Genomic DNA, 20,183 nt, shown 5'->3' on the forward strand with positions numbered 1-20,183 from the left:
GGTGGTCTCCTGCTTGTGCTCGTGCAGTACGTTTGAAATGCGCTGCATGGGGCAGGTACCGGTACAATAGAACCACGGAGAGACTTCTTGATTTTAAGCAGAAGCATGCGATCGCTTGCCGTGTCATCCGTGACGCTAAACGCACTTGCTGGCGAGATTGTCTCAACCATCACCTCTGCTTCCTCTATGAGTGCAGTCTGGAAAAAAGTACGAAAACCGAGTGGTAAATATTCTCCTGACCCGGCTCCTGTTCTTCGGGTTGCCAGTGTTGATATAGCAAACCCACTAGATGTTGCCAATGAAATTGGCAATCATCTGGTCTGTATTTCTCAGGGGCTCCATCTATGCCCCTCATTTCTTTCCTCAAAGTCTGCCAGAGAGTTAGCACCCTTGGACTTTTCTTCTCTCAGAGAACAGTATAATGTCCCTTTTACACTTCAGGAACTGGAGGCAACACACTCAGCTTGCCGATCATCGGCAGCTGGGCCCGACGACATTCATATTCGTATGCTACAACATTTACACCAGTCAGCCCTTGCAGTCCTATTACGCCTTTTCAATCTTATTTGGTCACAAGGAGTTCTTCCACAGCTGTGGAAATCTGCCATTGTTCTCCCTTTCTGCAAACCGGGTACTACGGGACATGAAGCCTCCCACTATCGTCCCATTGCTCTTACCAGTGCAGTTTGCAAAGTGATGGAACGCCTGGTAAATAGACGTTTAGTGTGGTATTTAGAGAGACACAACAGTCTCTCCACTCGTCAATATGGCTTTCGTGAGGGTCGTTCTACCATAGACCCCTTACTACGCTTGGATACGTATGTTCGTAATGCCTTTGCGAATAACCACTCAGTTATTGCCATATTTTTTGACCTTGAGAAGGCATATGACACAACTTGGAGGTATAATATTTTGGTCCAAGCCCACTCCTTAGGCCTTCGAGGCAATCTACCATCCTTCCTGACAGACATTTCAGTGTTCAGGTTAATAATGTGCTCTCCCCGGACTTTATCCAAGCTGAAGGTGTCCCCCAGGGATGTGTTCTGAGCACAACACTTTTTCTCTTTGCTATAAATGATTTGGCCTCTAGTCTTCCATCCAATATTTGGTCGTCACTCTGTTGATGACTTCGCTATTGCCTGTGCAGGTGCTGACTGTCACCTCATTGCAGTTTCTCTCCAGCATGAGGTCGACCGTGTTTCCAATTGGGCCACCACACATGGGTTTAAATTTTCCAGTACCAAAACTCACCAAATTACTTTCACTAGACGCTCTGTCATCTCCGATCATCCTTTATACCTCTATGGCACCCGTATCCCTGAACGTGATAGTCAGGTTTCTAGGCCGCCTCTTTGACCGTAGGTAATCCTGGAAACCTCACATTACCTCTCTGAAGACAACTTGTCACAGCCGGCTGAACCACCTTAAAACCCTTGCTCATCTTTCATGGGGAGCTGATCGTCGAACTCTCCTTCGCCTACATTCCACCCTCATTTTATCGAAATTTGACTATGGTGACCAGATCTATTCAGCTGCCTCTCCTGCTACTCTATCTAGCCTCATCCCTATTCATCACCAAGGATTACGTTTATGCCTTGGTACTTTTCGCTCTTTCCCTGTTGAGAGCCTCTATGCTGAAGTGAACGTTCCATCCTTATCCGATCGCCGTGATGTCCATTGCCTTCGCTACTATGTACGCTCTCATGATCTCTGCAATCCTTCCATTTATAGAATGGTCACCAATATTAGTAGACATTATTTGTTCGCCACCCCTGTTTGCTCCATCCCTTCTCTCTTCGCCTACATTCGCTCTTATCTTCTCTTCAATTTCCACCTTTCTATGTTCATGTAGCATCTCACTTTTCCCTACCCCCCTGGGAAATTCCAGCTGTTGAAGTCTGTTCTTTCTCACTCCCTTGCTCGAAAGCCCAACTGTCTACGGTAGCTTCCCGCTCTCTTTTTCTTGACCACTTCCTCTCTCATTGTCATGCCATTGCAGTGTACACAGATGGCTCTAAGTCTTCTGACGGTGTAGGATTTGCAGCAGTGTTTCCGGACAGCGTCGTACGAGGGCATTTACTATCTTCGGCTAGTATCTTTACTGCTGAATTGTATGCCATTCTTGCAGCACTTATTCATAATGCATCTATGCCTGTGTCATCATTTGTGGTTGTCTCAGACTCCCTTAGTGCTTTACAGGCAATACAGAAATTTGATACACCTCACCCCTTAGTCCTCCGTATCCAACTTTGGCTATGCCCTATCTCTACCAAGCATAAAGATATTGTTTTTTGTTGGGTCCCTGGTCATGTTGACATACAGGGCAATGAACAGGCAGACACTGCTGCACGGTCAGCAGTACATGACCTACCAGTTTCATATAGAGGTGTTCAATTTACGGACTATTTTGCTGCAATAGCTACCCACCTTCACACCCGTTGGCAACAACGTTGGTCTACCCTACTCGGTAACAAACTTCAATCTAGTAAACCGAGTATAGGTTACTGGCCGTCTTCTTGTCACCAATGCCGAGGTTGGGGGACTACTCTCTCCCGTCTCCGCATTGGCCATGATCATGTTGGATATCTCATGGAGAGGCACCCTGCTCCTCTCTGTGAGAATTGTCAGGTTCCATTATCAGTCACCCATATTCTGTTAGACTGCCCACTTTATCAACAAGCACCCAGAATTTACCTCCAACGTCGTCTTCGCTCCGCTTCTCTCTCTTTACCTTCCCTTCTCGCTGATGGACCCACCTTTCATCCGGACTCTCTCATTGACTTTTTGACAAGTGACTTACTTCACAAACTCTGATACCTTCAGCCCTTTCTACCTCGATCTCTTGCTACCCTCTACCCTGCACTATCCCCTGCCCCGCTGTTTTCTGTAACCTACTGATCGCCCCTCCCCCCTTCTGCCGCCCAATACCCTCGCTTCCTTTCCTACCCTGCAGCGCTGTATAGCCCTTGTGGCTTAGCACTTCTTTTTGATTATAATAATAATACGAGTTACTGAGACTCCTCACACCTTCTCTCCCTATTTTCGTAAAGCTCCGCCCAGTGGAGGTGGTTGCTGGTGGTGGTAGTGGAGGTGGTTGCTGGTGGTAGTGGAGGAGGTGGTTGCTAGTGGTAGCTCTGCTCAGTGGGCAGAGCTTTACAAAAATAGGGAGAAGGCTTAAGCAGTCTCAGTACCTCATAGTTCACCAAGGTGTGTGGAGGTATGATCTCATGACACTAAAATGTTGTATAAATATACTATTACTATCAATAAAGGCTATCTAACTATCATATTTATTCCAGAATAATATTAGGTATAACATAAATAGTGGAAAAGTATAATAAAGACTCTCAAATTAATAAAAACTGGCATTATTTAGAGAGGTATTGAAGGGTGGGTCCTGGGTACCCACTCTTCAATACCCTTCATCACCAAAGAATCGAACATTTCCGCTATTTTGAGCTCAATTGCAAGGTACGTACTTCTCGTGGTGAAAGCAATCAAAATCACATCTATTTCTGTAATATGTCTTCCATTCTATCAGTTGAGACCAAGGAAACGAGAATACAACCATGAAAACCATACGAAAATATACCGCTAAGAGCGGCTAATGGCTGAGAAGTGAACTATTATTTATGGTCTGATTTCTTTCAATTTTGGTGTACGTTAAGAAGCATCTTTCCATCATACATTGCCCAAGTTTTAATAAGATAGTCCAACAAACAGAGATCCAATTCCCTAGATCAAGAGCCCCTCACCAGCGTCAAGGAACCTCCCTTGAGGCCTCCTTGCATCTGGAAATTTCGCTTGCGTATGGAAGCAAAAAATCGACAGAGCAATTGCTTGTATCTGGAAAAACTCGCACGTGGATGCACTCGTAAGCAGAGGTTCCACTGTACTTATCCCATGAGAATAATAAAAATGTAGCTTAAAGTGATTCTTCTAAACTAAATTGTCAAGTACTGTATTTCTTCCTTGCCTATGGTTTTTTCTTCACACTGAGAAGTTACCCTCACTGCTACCTGATTCAAAATAGTTTCTAATTTTGTACTGGATAGGCTTGTTAAGTCCAGTTTCTTCTCATATGTAATGTTGCTTAACCCTTTCAGGGTCCATGCCATAGCTCTACGGCTTTGAGTTGAGGGTCCAAACCGTAGATGTACACCATGAGCTCAGCTCACTCTGATAAGCTATGAGCAGTAAATTTGGGCCTAGATATGAGAGAATACATCTGTGGTATGTGTGCACCACATAAAACAAACCCTGCAGCACACAGTGCATAATGCGAGAAAAAAAATGAGACTGTAATTTTCAATTAAAACAGTGACTGCAGTGTTTTTTTGTATGTTTTTTATAGTTGTATTTTCATAGTTGTATTTTTCATGTTTTTTATAGTTGTATTTGTGATTTCTTTGTCTTATTTGTTAGAATGGAAGATATATTGCAGAAATTGAGATGATTTTGATTGGTTTTAGTACGGAAAATGGCTTGAAACTCGGCTCAAAGTAGCGGAAATGTTAAATTTTTACCAATGTTCAAGAGTAAACAAATGACCTCACACGTCTAATACACGCCAGCTGGTGGGTCTAATATACGTTCACATATGTGGTAATATTATTTATACAATTATTATAATATTGCATAACAGTAAATCTTCTATTTTTGGTTTGAATAAAAATTCATTGTGTGAATAAAAAATCACAATGGAATTAATTTGTAAAGCCTGAAAATGTAACTAATGAATAGAGGAAATGTTAGTTTAGTGCCAGGAATGCCTGCATTGTTTATTCTGAACCCTATTTTGAAATTGGAATATTTTGAACTTGGTTAAATTGGCCAAATTACCAATTTCAGATCACTCTTTTGTAGTTGAAACAGTTGACGTGGCGATTTCTTGTGCTCGGTCAATAGAATAGAAATAATACTAGTGAAATAGCTAAGAATTTGGTTGACTGGAATAATGTAATTGGCATAAAATGGGAGTCAGTCGGTAAAATCGCCAGTGCATAAATATCGCTGACACATCAAAATTCGCGAGAGCATAATTTCGTCAAATTTCCATAAAATTTCAGAATTTTTGTTTTATTACCTTCAGAAAAAGATTCTCTACCATTTCATAAGAAAAAAATAAATTTTGGGGGGGGGGAAATTCTTGGACCCTGGTGCACACTTTGAAATTTGGCCTCTGGACCCTGAAAGGGTTAATTCTAATGTTCTTAAGAATACTCCATCTCTTTGTATAAAACCTTTATGAATGAATTACGTACTTCCATTTCCTCTGCTGGTTTTTCATCACTTTGGTTTGGTTGCCATTTAATCTGTTCATGTGTTCTCTAAATTACACTGTGAGGATTAAGCTCCATCTCCTAACTCCTAGCCTCCGAAATGGCTCAGTCCTTTAATTCAGGGTCCAGCCAGGTGGCAAACCTCTAAACACTTTTAGCCTAATTTATTCACCTAAGGTGAGAGTTTCAGATTGTTGCCATGTGCTCCATTGTTGATCTTACATACTGTATATGATGTAATATTTGTCCAGAAGAACTCCTTTTTCAGATTCTGAATTGGTTATAAATATCTTGTCAACAGATATGCATGATACATGCTATAGTAATTACATTGGGTTATTGGTTCAGTGTTAGTTGTAGTGTAGTACCAGTATTAGAAGTAAAGTACAGTGGACCCCCGGTTAATGATATTTTTTCACTCCAGAAGTATGTTCAGGAGCCAGTACTGACCGAATTTGTTCCCATAAGGAATATTGTGAAGTAGATGAGTCCATTTCAGATCCCCAAACATACACGCACAAACGCACTTACATAAATACACTTACATAATTGGTCGCATTCGGAGGTGATCGTTATGCGGGGGTCCACTGTATAGTAAAACAATTGGTGTATGGTGTTGTAATGTACAGTAGCCAAGTTTCTGAAGCTCCATGACAAGTAAATACAGGAAAAGTTTTGACCATTGTATAAAGAGGGATAATAATCTGTAAAAGTCAAATGGTTAATAATGTCTGTCCTTTTTTTCCGAAAAGTGAATAGAGAAAAAATATATTGATGCATGGAAGAACAAGGACATGAAGTAATAGAGTATGCCAAACAAAGTTATTGTTAGAGGTAAAAAATGGAACCCATATTTAGCATACACACAGGTAAAAATGACAAAGTTTAAGTAATGAGAATGGATAAGCAGGAAGACCAAAGTGAAAGTGAAGGAGCAGATTGAGAGGTGTTTGATGAAGGAATTTGCCGAAATGTGCAGGGCCAGGGACCATGACATGTGAAGGAAGTTCTTCATGCTGTATAAAGGGCAAGAACATGTTGAATAAAGAGCTAATTGTCTTACATATGAAGGGCAGTCTCAGGAAGACTATGTAATTTCAAGGTAATTTTATTTTTTATTTATTTTCATAATATTGAATATGTGGTATAAATTAATGGGATTAGTCCCTGCTGTTCTGTAAGTGTGAAATCCTTCGTATATTTTTTATAATTTATGTTTTTCTTCCAGAAAGATGATGGAAACAGCATTTTGATTGGATTTGAGCCAGTTTTCATCACAGGATGAGTGTAAGTGACACTTCTTTATTTTATTACCACCACCTTTAATTTATTAATGTATTGGGTATTTTATTTTTATCAGTACAACAGTGATTATGCCTGGGTTTATAGTTGCAAATCCACAGGTAACTAAAGTCACTTAACCCTTTCAGGGTTTCGGCCATACTAGTACGGCTTACGCGCTAGTGTCCATGACGTACTAGTACGCATAAATTCTAGTGCTTTCAAATCTAGTGAGAGAAAGCTAGTAGGCCTACATATGAAAGAATAGGTCTGTGGTCAGTGTGCGCAGTATAAAAGAAATCCTGCAGCACAGTGCGTAATGAGAAAAAAAAACTTTGAGCGTGTTTTTGGATTAAAACAGCGACTTTGCACTATATTTTCGTATGGTATTTATTGTTGTATTCTAGTTTTCCTGGTCTCATTGTATAGAATGGAAGACATATTACAGAAATTAATTTGATTTTGACTGGTTTTACAATGAAAAGTACCTTGAAATTGAGCTCAAAGTAGCAGAAATGTTTGATTTTTACCAAAGTTCAAAAGTAAGCAAATCATGCTAAGCGTCCAATACACGTCAACTGGTGAGTCTAATATTCTTTCACAAGTGCGCCAATATTATTTATACCATTTCTACACTAATGCAGTAGTCTGCATAACAGTAAATCTTATTTTTTTTTTTTTTTTGAATAAAAATCCAAAGTGGAAAGCAAAAGAAATGCAAGAGGGGCGTGGGGACGTGACTAACGAACAGAGGAAATGTCATTTTAGTGCCAGGAATGTCTTTCTTGTTTATTCTGGACCCTATTTGGAAATTGGCATCTGTTAGCCTGTCTTTCATTGGCTTGTGTCCTGGGAGTGCCTTTTCCTCCTGAGTAATGTAGGTCCTGCTTGGCATTTTCTTCCAAAACAGGCCTGTTTTATCACAATTAAACACTTGTTCAGGTTTCAGTCCTTCACTATCTATGTACTCCTTGAATTCCTGCACATATTTTTCAGCTGCTTTGTGGTCCGAACTGGCAGCCTCACCATGCCTTGTCACACTATGTATGCCACTACGCTTCTTAAATCTCTCAAACCAACCTTTGCTGGCCTTAAATTCACTCGCATCATCACTAGTTGCAGGCATTTTTTTAATTAAATCCTCATGCAACTTCCTAGCCTTTTCGCTTATGATCGCTTGAGAGACGCTATCTCCTGCTAGCTGTTTTTCATTTATCCACACCAATAAGAGTCTCTCAACATCTTCCATCACTTGCGATCTCTGTTTCGAAAACACAGTTAAACCTTTGGCAAGACCAGCTTCCTTGATTGCCTTTCTGTTGCCCACAATAGTAGCGATGGTTGATTTGGGTTTCTTGTACAACCTGGCCAGGTCGGCGACATGCACTCCACTTTCATACTTATCAATGATCTCTTTCTTCATCTCTATAGTAATTCTCACCCTTATTGCTGTAGGGTTGGCACTAGAAGCTTTCTTGGGGCCCATGGTCACTTATTTTGCAGATAAAATCACCAAAAACACTGTAATAATACGAAATGTTCCGATTGTATGCTTGGATGTTACCGCGGAGGCTGGCTGGTAAACAATGCCACCGGCGGCACATGTGAGGCTGGCTAAGGGCGCACATTGGACGCGTCTCGGATGAACAGCGGTGAGCGGGTTTTTGAGCGGTATGCGAGGCAAAATTTTTGCGATAAAAGCGAGCGGTATGCGGATTAAACGTTGTGTGATACCGACGGTATGCGGGGGTCCACTGTATGTCAAAAACAGTGGCTTGTAAGACGTATATATATATGACCAAAACAGTCAAAGGGTTAACTGTCTTACAATGCAAGACTACTGTATCGGCTCACACTGACACCATTTGTATGTCACTGACTTGCTGCAAATCATTGTTAATGTTGTCAACTTGTACCTATGCTTTTGTGCACTTATTAGCTACTTTCTTGCTCTCAGGGTCAAAGAATTAAAAAAAAAAAAAAACATTTTATCTTATGAAATGAGAGAATTTTTTTCTGAAAGTAATGAAACCAGAAGTATGAGATTTGATGGAAGCCTACAGAATTACACTCTCGCAAAGTTAGCGGCCTTAGTGATATTTATGCATCAGCAATTTTCCCCACTTTGTGCCCTATTTTTGGCCAATTCCATTGTTCCAGTTGACCAAACTTATAGCTATTTCACTATTATTCCTTCTATCAATTGAGTACAAGAAACCACCCATTTACCTGTATCAACTACCCAATAAAGTGATCAGAAATTGTCAATTTGGCCAATTTCACACAAAATTAAAAAATTGACAGTTTAAAAATAGGTTCCAGAATAAACAGTGTAGACATTCCTGGAACTAAAAAAAAACATTTCCTCTGTTTCTTAGTCACTTCTGCAGGACCCTCTTATATTATACTTGCTTTCAATTTTTTATTTTTATTCACACAAAAAAATAGAAGATTTACTGTTATGTAGACTTTCATTATTGTAATAATTGTATAAATGTCAGTACATTTCTAAATGCATATTAGACTGGCAAGTTAGACACGTATTAGACATTTGTGTACTTCAGAATATCAGCAAAAATCAAACACTTCCGCTACTTTGAGCTCAGTTTCAAGCTACAGTGGAACCTCGGTTGTCATGATTAATCCGTTCTAAAAAGTCTGATGAAAAGTGAATCGTACAAAAACTGAAGCAATATTTCCCATAAGAAATAATGTAAATCCAATTAAACTGTTTCAGACACCCAAAAATATTAACATAAAATATATTTTATAGAGAATAATTATAGTTTTACAAACAGAAAACGAGAAATAAGTATAAATGAATAATGAAATGGACAGATGAACATTTAACATCACTTTTACCTTTATTGAAGACTTGTTGGTGTAGGTAAGACAGCGAGGAGGGGAAAGGAAGGAGGAGAGGTTATTGTTTGGAAGGGAATCCCCTTCCATAAGAACTTCAGGTATGAAGGCCCTCTCCTGGGTTACTTCCCTTCTTCGTCTTTTACTGGCACTAGGACCAGTTTGAGAGTCACTGTACTCCTGTCACACAAAAAATCTGTCCAGAGAGGTCTGTTTATGGCATCTCTTTAAAATGGGACAAGGCATTGTCACTGAACATGTTGCAGACATGGCTTGCAACAGCTTTGTTAGGGTGATATTTCTCCACAAAACTTTGCAACTCACACCACTTTGCACACATGTCCTTATTCACTGAAGAAGGCACATTCTCCCCTCTCCCTCCTCCTCTGAAGCAATTTCCTCAGCTGCAGTCTGTTGCTGTTCCAGTTGAAGGTCTTGCAGCTCTTCAGTGGTTAGCTCTTCCCTGTGGTCATCTACCAACTCTTCCACATCCTGGCCACTCATATCCATCCCCATGGGCTTCTCCAAAGACACAATATTCTATCGTGTTTCTCTCTTTCTTTATCAAAAGGCTGGCACTCGGAACTTTCTCTGACCGTATGGTGGCTTATTTAGCAGTCACACTCAATAAACAAGCACAAAAAACAATGGATTATTACGAAATGTTTCAGATGAATGTGCGGGGTGGTGCTCACTCAACTAGAAACAAAGGCAGTCTGAGTCACGAATGCACGAGATGCTTTGTGTGGGCGCCTGAGTGGTCGAGTCACATGGTCACATTTGGTACAGACCATTTTCAACTCTACGTAAACCGAGCAGATGTACAAAAACTGGGAGAAAATTTCAATGAAAAACGCCGTCGAAAAACGAATTCTACGAAAACTGGGGCATACGAAAACCAAGATTCCACTGTACTTTGTCGTAAAACCAATCAATACATCTTCCGTTTTATCAAATGAGACCAAGAAACCGAAAATACAATCATAAAAAAATTACGAAAATACACCACAAATTCGCTATTTTAAACCAAAAACACTGGTTTTTTCCCTCGTGTATTGTGTGCTGAAGGACTTTTTCTTATAAGGTGCACACTTACTGCATAAACCCATTCTCTCATATCTAGGCTTAAATTTACAGCTCACTGGGTATCTGAATGAGCTGAGCTCATGGTATTGTACTATGGGGCCAACACCGGCTTTAAAGCTGTTATAAAACAGGACTGACACCAAAAGGGTTAAACACGACATTTGCACTGCCTCTTACCTCTTCCTCACTACAGTGTTCAGAGCCCGTGCCTTGCACCTTTATAAAAGTGTTTGTACCACTGTACTCTAGTACATTTCCTTTTTCTTGCCTCCATAGATAAATTTTTTTCTTTCCACAGATGCATCAGTACTAACCTACCCCCCATCCCCACCTCATCTGTTCTGTGATTCACCGTATCTTTTGTAGAACAGGAGGAGGGTATTCTAACCAAAACCAATGTTGTACTTGCCAAAACTTAAATGTTAACAAATCCTTTCCAATACCTTCTGACAAGAAATGAAGCTTTTTTTACTGTTAATTATCTTGCACTCTATGCTGATAGACACTTACTTTTATGATACTCATTTGATCAGGTATTAAGCAGTTGACAGTTGTTATCCATTACAGGTCGGCCATCACTAATCTGGCAATCAGTTATCTGGGTCCATCAGTAATCCAGTGTTAATTTTGGCTACATAATTTCAAATTTCATCATTATACTGACTCAGAAATTGTGCAGACGGTTGTAAATCCACAGCAGCAAGCCAGTGGAGGAGAAAGCAGTGATGAAAATGAGGAAGATGTAGCAGAAAGTCTCTATTGATAGGTTAAGTGTATTCTAACCTAACCACTCTGTAATCTGGCAAACTCACTAATCCGGCACAGTACAGGTCCCAGTGATGCCAGATTAGTGATGGCTGACCTGTAATAACATTTGAAGTAAGTTATCCAGTAATGGCATATGAAGTATGTTTCATCTTTCAAAGGTCATGATCTAGGACACCATGGGGTGATCCTTTCTATAAGGGGGATGAGGAAACCTTTCTGGTTTGTCAGTAGATGCTTAACGATAAGTGTGCAGCAATAGCGGGAACTAAAATTACTAGAACTTTGCTCCTGGGAATGTGAGTGACAGATAAATCATAATTTTCACCTGGGTTATACTGAAGGAATTGTTCCAAATCTACACTACAATTAGCCATTATAAGAAAAAGAGGTACACAGTGCAGTAGATAGTGCAGAAATCTCAAAGAAAACTGTAGATGCAATAAGTACTGTATGGAAAGGCTTAACTCAGTAATTATAGAGGGCCACTTTTTTTTTACTCTCCCTTCACATTTAAAGGAGTCAATAGATTCATAACTGTCTTTAACCCTTTGAGGGTTTCGGCCGTACTAGTACGGCTTACGACCCAGGGTTTTTGACGTACTAGTATGCCTAAATTCTAGCACCCTCAAATCTAGTGGGAGAAAGCTGGTAGCCTTACATATGAAAGAATGGGTCTATGTGGTCAGTGTGCACAGTATAAAAAAAATCCTGCAGCACACAGTGCATAATGAGAAAAAAAAACTTTGACCGTTTTTTTTTTTAATAAAACAGCGACTTTGCACTGTATTTTCGTATGGTATTTATTGTTGTATTCTAGTTTTCTTGGTCTCATTTTATAGAATGGAAGACATATTACAGAAATGGAGATGATTTTGACTGGTTTTACAATGAAAAGTACCTTGAAATTGAGCTCAAAGTAGCAGAAATATTCAATTTTTACCAAAGTTCAAAAGTAAACAAATCATGCCAAGCGTCCAATACACGTCAACTGATGAGTCTAATATTCTTTCGCAAGTGCACCAATATTATTTATACCATTTTTTTTACACTAATGCAGTAGTCTGCATAACAGTAAATCTTCTATTTTTTGTGAGAATAAAAATTCAAAGTGGAAAGCAAAAGAATGTAAGAGGGGCCTTGAGGCATGACTAATGAACAGAGGAAATGTCATTTTAGTGCCAGGAGTGTCTTTCTTGTTTATTCTGGACCCTATTCGGAAATTGGGATCTTTTGAAATTTGTTTGAAATTGGCAAAATTGCTAAATTCTGACCACTGTACTGGATAGTTGAAATTGGTAAATGGGTGGTTTCTTGCACTCATTCGATAAAAAAAATGGAGTTCTAGCGAAATATTCACGTTTTTTGTCAACTAGTACTGTGGAATTGGCCGAAAATGGGGCTCAAAGTGGGCAAAATCGCCGATGCATAAACATCGCCGAGACCGCTAACTTCGCGAGAGCATAATTCCGTAAGTTTTCCATCAAATTTCCATCAAAATCATACTTACGATCAGGAAAAGATTCTCTTATATTTTCATGAGAATTTTTTTTTTTTTTTTAAATTTGGCCGACCCTGAGAATGAATCTCGGAGAGGGCCTGTCGACCCTCAAAGGGTTAAGAGGGAACTTGATTAGTTTCTCCAGGGAATGCCTGATAAATATTGCTTTGGGGCTACATTAAACTACATGCAGGGAGTACCAACAGCCTGAGTGACCAGGCCATCAGCCAGTAGGCCTAATCTGAAATTAGGCCATAGGGGCATTGGTCTGAATCATCAGTAATTTACATAACAGATAATCTGGGAACCAAATTATAATAAAATTTATGTAATGGTGCAGTGCTTGCATTGATGGTTTTCCACTTATGAAAAAATGTTTTAATTTAAATATTTTCTTCCAAAACCAGTAATAGTACAATGTCATAATGATAACTTTAATCTACTTCTAGCAGCAGCAGAACTTCAGGAAGAAAATTCCAGAAACTTGCCGTTACTGGAAAGAGGGCAAGTGCGTAAGGGGGGAATACCAGTGCAGTTTCGTGCATGGCTACATCTGTCCCGATAAGAGGTGCAGAAGAGAAAACTGTGGTCGCTTTCATATAAACCAGAAAAACCATCCTCAACATAGGGATTATCGTGGAAAACAATACCAGGTTAGTGCTAGTTTATTGGTGGTTGTGGTGGAAAGTACACAAATAACCCACACATAGGAGTGTGAAAAACTTAGGATGTTTTAGTACAACTTGGTCCACTAACTATTTACACATGGGCTCAGAGGGAAGGGAGACTTACGACGACCGAAATGTTGGCATAAGTTTGTCTCCATTTTTATTCTTTTTTGGTGAGAACTATTATCTCATGTTAACAGACTCTATATCTAAGTACAGCTACCCCTTGATTTAATGGAAGCTGATTTAATGAAATTTAATAAGAAGTGCAATCTGCTAGGTCAGTAGATTCAGAAACAACAGATCAAGTCCATTGATTACCAAATTGTTCTTCATGATCTTGGGAAAACAGTTTTAGATCTGTCTGCCATAATTGTCATTACCAGCTTCCCTTCATGTCCTCCATTAGTTCATTAATTTAAGGTTTATTGAAGAACCCTCTTTCTTAATTTTTTCTCTTCCATTTCATCTTCACATCTTCTTTCTCTTCTTTCTTTTCTTCTTTTATCATTCTGCTTTATATTACTGGGACCATCTCAAAATTCTAAATATGTATTCATTGGAGTCGGCCGTCTCCCATCGAGGCAGGGTGACCCAAAAAAGAAAGAAAATCCCCAAAAAGAAAATACTTTCATCGTCATTCAACACTTTCACCACACTCGCACATTATCACTGTTTTTGCAGAGGTGCTCAGAATACAACAGTTTAGAAGCATACACATAAAAAGATACACAACGTATCCCTCCAAACTGCCAATATCCCAAACCCCTCCTTTAAAGTGCAGGCATTGTACTTCCCATTTCCAGGACTCAAGTCCGACTATATGAAAATAACCGGTTTCCCTGAATCCCTTCACTAAATATTACCCTGCTCACACTCCAACAGATCGTCAGGTCCCAAGTACCATTCGTCTCCATTCACTCCTATCTAACATGCTCACGCACGCTTGCTGGAAGTCCAAGCCCCTTGCCCACAAAACCGCCTTTACCCCCTCTTTCCAACCCTTTCGAGGACGACCCCTACCCCGCCTTCCTTCCCCTATAGATTTATATGCTTTCCATGTCATTCTACTTTGATCCATTCTCTCTAAATGACCAAACCACCTCAACAACCCCTCTTCTGCCCTCTGACTAATACTTTTATTAACTCCACACCTTTTCCTAATTTCCACACTCGAATTTTTGTGCATAATATTTACGCCACACATTGCCCTTAAACAGGACATCTCCACTGCCTCCAACCGTCTCCTCGCTGCTGCATTTACCACCCAAGCTTCACACCCATATAAGAGTGTTGGTACTATTATGCTTTCATACATTCCCTTCTTTGCCTCCATAGATAACGTTTTTTGACTCCACATATACCTCAATGCACCACTCACCTTTTTTCCCTCATCAATTCTATGATTAACCTCATCCTTCATAAATCCATCCGCTGACACGTCAACTACCAAGTATCTGAAAACATTCACTTCTTCCATACTCCTCCTCCCCAATTTGATATCCAATTTTTCTTTATCTAAATCATTTGACACCCTCATCACCTTACTCTTTTCTATGTTCACTTTCAACTTTCTACCTTTACACACATTCCCAAACTCATCCACTAACCTTTGCAATTTTTCTTTAGAATCTCCCATAAGCACAGTATCATCAGCAAAAATTTTTTTTTTTTTTTTTTTTTTTTCAACAAGTCGGCCGTCTCCCACCGAGGCAGGGTGACCCAAAAAAGAAAGAAAATCCCCAAAAAGAAAATACTTTCATCATTATTCAACACTTTCACCACACTCGCACATTATCACTGTTTTTGCAGAGGTGCTCAGAATACAACAGTCTAGAAGCATACACATATAAAGATACACAACATATCCCTCCAAACTGCCAATATCCCAAACCCCTCCTTTAAAGTGCAGGCATTGTACTTCCCATTTCCAGGACTCAAGTCCGACTATATGAAAATAACCGGTTTCCCTGAATCCCTTCACTAAATATTACCCTGCTCACACTCCAACAGATCGTCAGGTCCCAAGTACCATTCGTCTCCATTCACTCCTATCTAACACGCTCACGCACGCTTGCTGGAAGTCCAAGCCCCTTACCCACAAAACCTCCTTTACCCCCTCTCTCCAACCCTTTCGAGGACGACCCCTACCCCGCCTTCCTTCCCCTATAGATTTATATGCTTTCCATGTCATTCTACTTTGATCCATTCTCTCTAAATGACCAAACCACCTCAACAACCCCTCCTCTGCCCTCTGACTAATACTTTTATTAACTCCACACCTTCTCCTAATTTCCACACTCCGAATTTTCTGCATAATATTTACACCACACATTGCCCTTAAACAGGACATCTCCACTGCCTCCAACCGTCTCCTCGCTGCTGCATTTACCACCCAAGCTTCACACCCATATAAGAGTGTTGGTACTACTATACTTTCATACATACCCTTCTTTGCCTCAATAGATAACGTTTTTTGACTCCACATATACCTCAACGCACCACTCACCTTTTTTCCCTCATCAATTCTATGATTAACCTCATCCTTCATAAATCCATCCGCCGACACGTCAACTCCCAAGTATCTGAAAACATTCACTTCTTCCATACTCCTCCTCCCAAATTTGATAACCAATTTTTCTTTATCCAAATCATTTGACACCCTCATCACCTTACTCTTTTCTATGTTCACTTTCAACTTTCTACCTTTACACACATTCCCAAACTCATCCACTAACCTTTGCAATTTTTCTTTAGAATCTCCCATAAGCACAGTATCATCAGCAAAAAGTAACTGTGTCAATTCCCATTTTGAATTTGATTCCCCATAATTTAATCCCACTCCTCTCCCAAACACCCTAGCATTTACTTCCTTTACAACCCCATCTATAAATATATTAAACAACCATGGTGACATTACACATCCCTGTCTAAGACCTACTTTTACCGGGAAGTAGTCTCCCTCTCTTCTACACACCCTAACCTGAGCCTCACTATCCTCATAAAAACTCTTTACAGCATTTAATAACTTACCACCTATTCCATATACTTGCAACATCTGCCACATTGCTCCTCTATCCACTCTATCATATGCCTTTTCTAAATCCATAAATGCAATAAAAACTTCCCTATCTTTATCTAAATACTGTTCACATATATGCTTCAATGTAAACACCTGATCTACACATCCCCTACCCACTCTAAAACCTCCTTGCTCATCCGCAATCCTACATTCTGTCTTACCTCTAATTCTTTCAATTATAACCCTACCGTACACTTTTCCTGGTATACTCAGTAAGCTTATTCCTCTATAATTTTTACAGTCTCTTTTGTCCCCTTTCCCTTTATATAAAGGGACTATACATGCTCTCTGCCAATCCCTAGGTACCTTCCCCTCTTTCATACATTTATTAAACAAAAGTACCAACCACTCCAACACTATATCCCCCCCTGCTTTTAACATTTCTGTCATGATCCCATCAGTTCCAGCTGCTTTACCCCCTTTCATTTTACGTAATGCCTCACGTACCTCCCCCACACTTACATTCTGCTCTTCTTCACTCCTAAAAGATGGTATACCTCCCTGACCAGTGCATGAAATTACTGCCTCTGTTTCTTCCTTAACATTTAAAAGTTCCTCAAAATATTCTCGCCATCTACCCAATACCTCCATCTCCCCATCTACTAACTCCCCTACTCTGTTTTTAACTGACAAATCCATATTTTCCCTAGGCTTTCTTAACTTGTTTAACTCGCTCCAAAATTTTTTCTTATTTTCATTAAAATTTCTTGACAGTGCCTCTCCCACTCTATCATCTGCTCTCCTTTTGCACTCTCTCACCACTCTCTTTACCTTTCTTTTACTCTCCATATACTCTGCTCTTCTTATAACACTTCTGCTTTGTAAAAACCTCTCATAAGCTACCTTTTTCTCTTTTATCACACCCTTTACTTCATCATTCCACCAATCAAAAAAGTAACTGTGTCAATTCCCATTTTGAATTTGATTCCCCATAATTTAATCCCACCCCTCTCCCGAACACCCTAGCATTTACTTCTTTTACAACCCCATCTATAAATATATTAAACAACCATGGTGACATTACACATCCCTGTCTAAGACCTACTTTTACCGTGAAGTAGTCTCCCTCTCTTCTACACACCCTAACCTGAGCCTCACTATCCTCATAAAAACTCTTTATAGCATTTAATAACTTACCACCTATTCCATATACTTGCAACATCTGCCACATTGCTCCTCTATCCACTCTATCATATGCCTTTTCTAAATCCATAAATGCAATAAAAACTTCCCTACCATTATCTAAATACTGTTCACATGTATGCTTCAATGTAAACACTTGATCTACACATCCCCTACCCACTCTGAAACCTCCTTGCTCATCCGCAATCCTACATTCTGTCTTGCCTCTAATTCTTTCAATTATAACCCTACCGTACACTTTTCCTGGTATACTCAGTAAACTTATTCCTCTATAATTTTTACAGTCTCTTTTGTCCCCTTTCCCTTTATATAAAGGGACTATACATGCTCTCCGCCAATCCCTAGGTACCTTCCCTCTTTCATACATTTATTAAACAAAAGTACCAACCACTCCAACACTATATCCCTCCCTGCTTTTAACATTTCTGTCATGATCGCATCAGTTCCAGCTGCTTTACCCCCTTTCATTTTACGTAATGCCTCACGTACCTCCCCCACTTACATTCTGCTCTTCTTCACTCCTAAAAGATGGTATACGTCCCTGACCAGTCCCTGACCACCCAGGGAGGTACTACCATCCTGCCAAGTGAGTGTAAAATGAAAGCCTGTGATTGTTTTACATGATGGTAGGATTGCTGATGTCTTTTGTCTGTCTCATAAATATGCAAGATTACAGGTGTGTCTTGCTACTTCTACTTACACTTAGGTCACGCTACACATACATGTACACATTTATTTATACACACTCATCTGAGTTTTCTTTGATTTTATCTTAATAGTTCTTGGTCTTATTACTTTTCCTTTTATATCCATGGGATAGTGGAATAAGAATCTTTCCTCCGTAAGCCATGCGTGTTGTAAAAGTCAACTAAAATGCCGGGAACAATGGGTTAGTAACCCCTTTTCCTGTAAAGATTACTAAAAAGAATAAGAAGAAAATTGTCAAAGTGGGAAGTCTGAATGTGCGTGGATGTTGTGCAGATGATAAGAGAGATGATTGTGGATGTTATGAATGAGAAGAAGCTGGATGTCCTGGCTTTAAGTGAAACAAAGCTGAAGGGGGTGGGAGAGTTTGTGGAGAGGAATAAATGGGATTAGGTCAGGGGTTTCAAATAGAGTTAGAACTAAAGAAGGAGTAGCAATAATGTTGAAGGATAAGCTATGGCAGGAAAAGAGGGACTATAAATGTATTAATTCAAGGATTATGTGGAGTAAAATAAAGATTGGATGTGAAAAGTGGGTTATAATAAGCGTGTATGCACCTGGAGAAGAGAGAAGTATAGAGGAGAGAGAGAGATTTTGGGAAATGTTGAGTGAATACGTGGGGAGTTTTGAATCAAGTGTGAAAGTAATGGTGGTTGGGGATTTCAATGCTAAAGTGGGTAAAAATGTTATGGAGGGAGTAGTAGGTAAATTTGGGGTGCCAGGGGTAAATGTAAATGGGGAGCCTTTAATTGAGCTATGTGTAGAAAGAAATTTGGTAATAAGTAATACATATTTTATGAAAAAGAGGATAAACAAATATACAAGGTATGATGTAGCACATAATGAAAGTAGTTTGTTAGATTATGTATTGGTGGATAAAAGGTTGATGGGTAGACTCCAGGATGTACATGTTTATAGAGGGGCAACTGATATATCGGATCATTATTTAGTTGTAGCTACAGTTAGAGTAAGAGGTAGATGGGAAAAGAGGAAGGTGGCAACAACAAGTAAGAGGGAGGTGAAAGTGTATAAACTAAGGGAGGAGGAAGTTCGGGCGAGATATAAGCGACTATTGGCAGAAAGGTGGACTAGTGCAAAGATAAGTAGTGGGGGGGGGGTTGAAGAGGGTTGGAATAGTTTTAAAAATGCAGTATTAGTATGTGGGGCAGAAGTTTGTGCTTATAGGAGGGTGGGGGCAGGAGGAACGGGGAGTGATTGGTGGAATGATGAAGTAAAGGGTGTGATAAAAGAGAAAAAGGTAGCTTACGAGAGGTTTTTACAAAGCAGAAGTGTTATAAGAAGAGCAGAGTATATGGAGAGTAAAAGAAAGGTGAAGAGTGGTGAGAGAGTGCAAAAGGAGAGCAGATGAAAGAGTGGGAGAGGCACTGTCAAGAAATTTTAATGAAAATAAGAAAAAATTTTGGACCGAGTTAAACAAGTTAAGAAAGCCTAGGGAAAGTATGGATTTGTCCGTTAAAAACAGAGTAGGGGAGTTAGTAGATGGGGAGAGGGAGGTATTAGGTAGATGGCGAGAATATTTTGAGGAACTTTTAAATGTTGAGGAAGAAAGGGAGGCGGTAATTTCATGCACTGGCCAGGGAAGTATACCATCTTTTAGGAGTGAAGAAGAGCAGAATGTAAGTGTGGTGGAGGTACGTGAGGCATTACATAGAATGAAAGGGGGTAAAGCAGCTGGAACTGATGGGATCATGACAGAAATGTTAAAAGCAGGGAGGGATATAGTGTTGGAGTGGTTGGTACTTTTGTTTAATAAATGTATGAAAGAGGGGAAGGTACCTAGGGATTGG

At 39.8% G+C, this 20,183-nt stretch overlaps 1 protein-coding gene across 6 annotated transcripts in view; it reads left to right on the top strand.

Annotated features, from left to right (window-relative positions):
- The window catches only part of LOC128689228 (uncharacterized), a 101,726-nt gene that overhangs the window by 17,577 nt on the left and 63,966 nt on the right, over nucleotides 1-20,183 (top strand). For 3 of the 6 annotated variants that reach the window (XM_070086324.1, XM_070086325.1, XM_070086326.1), the window contains exons 2-4: nucleotides 6,035-6,384; nucleotides 6,511-6,569; nucleotides 13,227-13,430. In XM_070086324.1, the coding sequence (XP_069942425.1) occupies nucleotides 6,564-6,569; nucleotides 13,227-13,430 (210 nt within the window). In that variant the 5' untranslated portion in view covers nucleotides 6,035-6,384; nucleotides 6,511-6,563. The remainder of the gene's footprint in view (nucleotides 1-6,034; nucleotides 6,385-6,510; nucleotides 6,570-13,226; nucleotides 13,431-20,183) is intronic. The other 3 variants (XM_070086328.1, XM_070086323.1, XM_070086327.1) reach the window with 3 other exon arrangements.

Source organism: Cherax quadricarinatus, chromosome 18 (assembly GCF_038502225.1).
Source record: "Cherax quadricarinatus isolate ZL_2023a chromosome 18, ASM3850222v1, whole genome shotgun sequence".
Taxonomy (NCBI): domain Eukaryota; kingdom Metazoa; phylum Arthropoda; class Malacostraca; order Decapoda; family Parastacidae; genus Cherax; species Cherax quadricarinatus.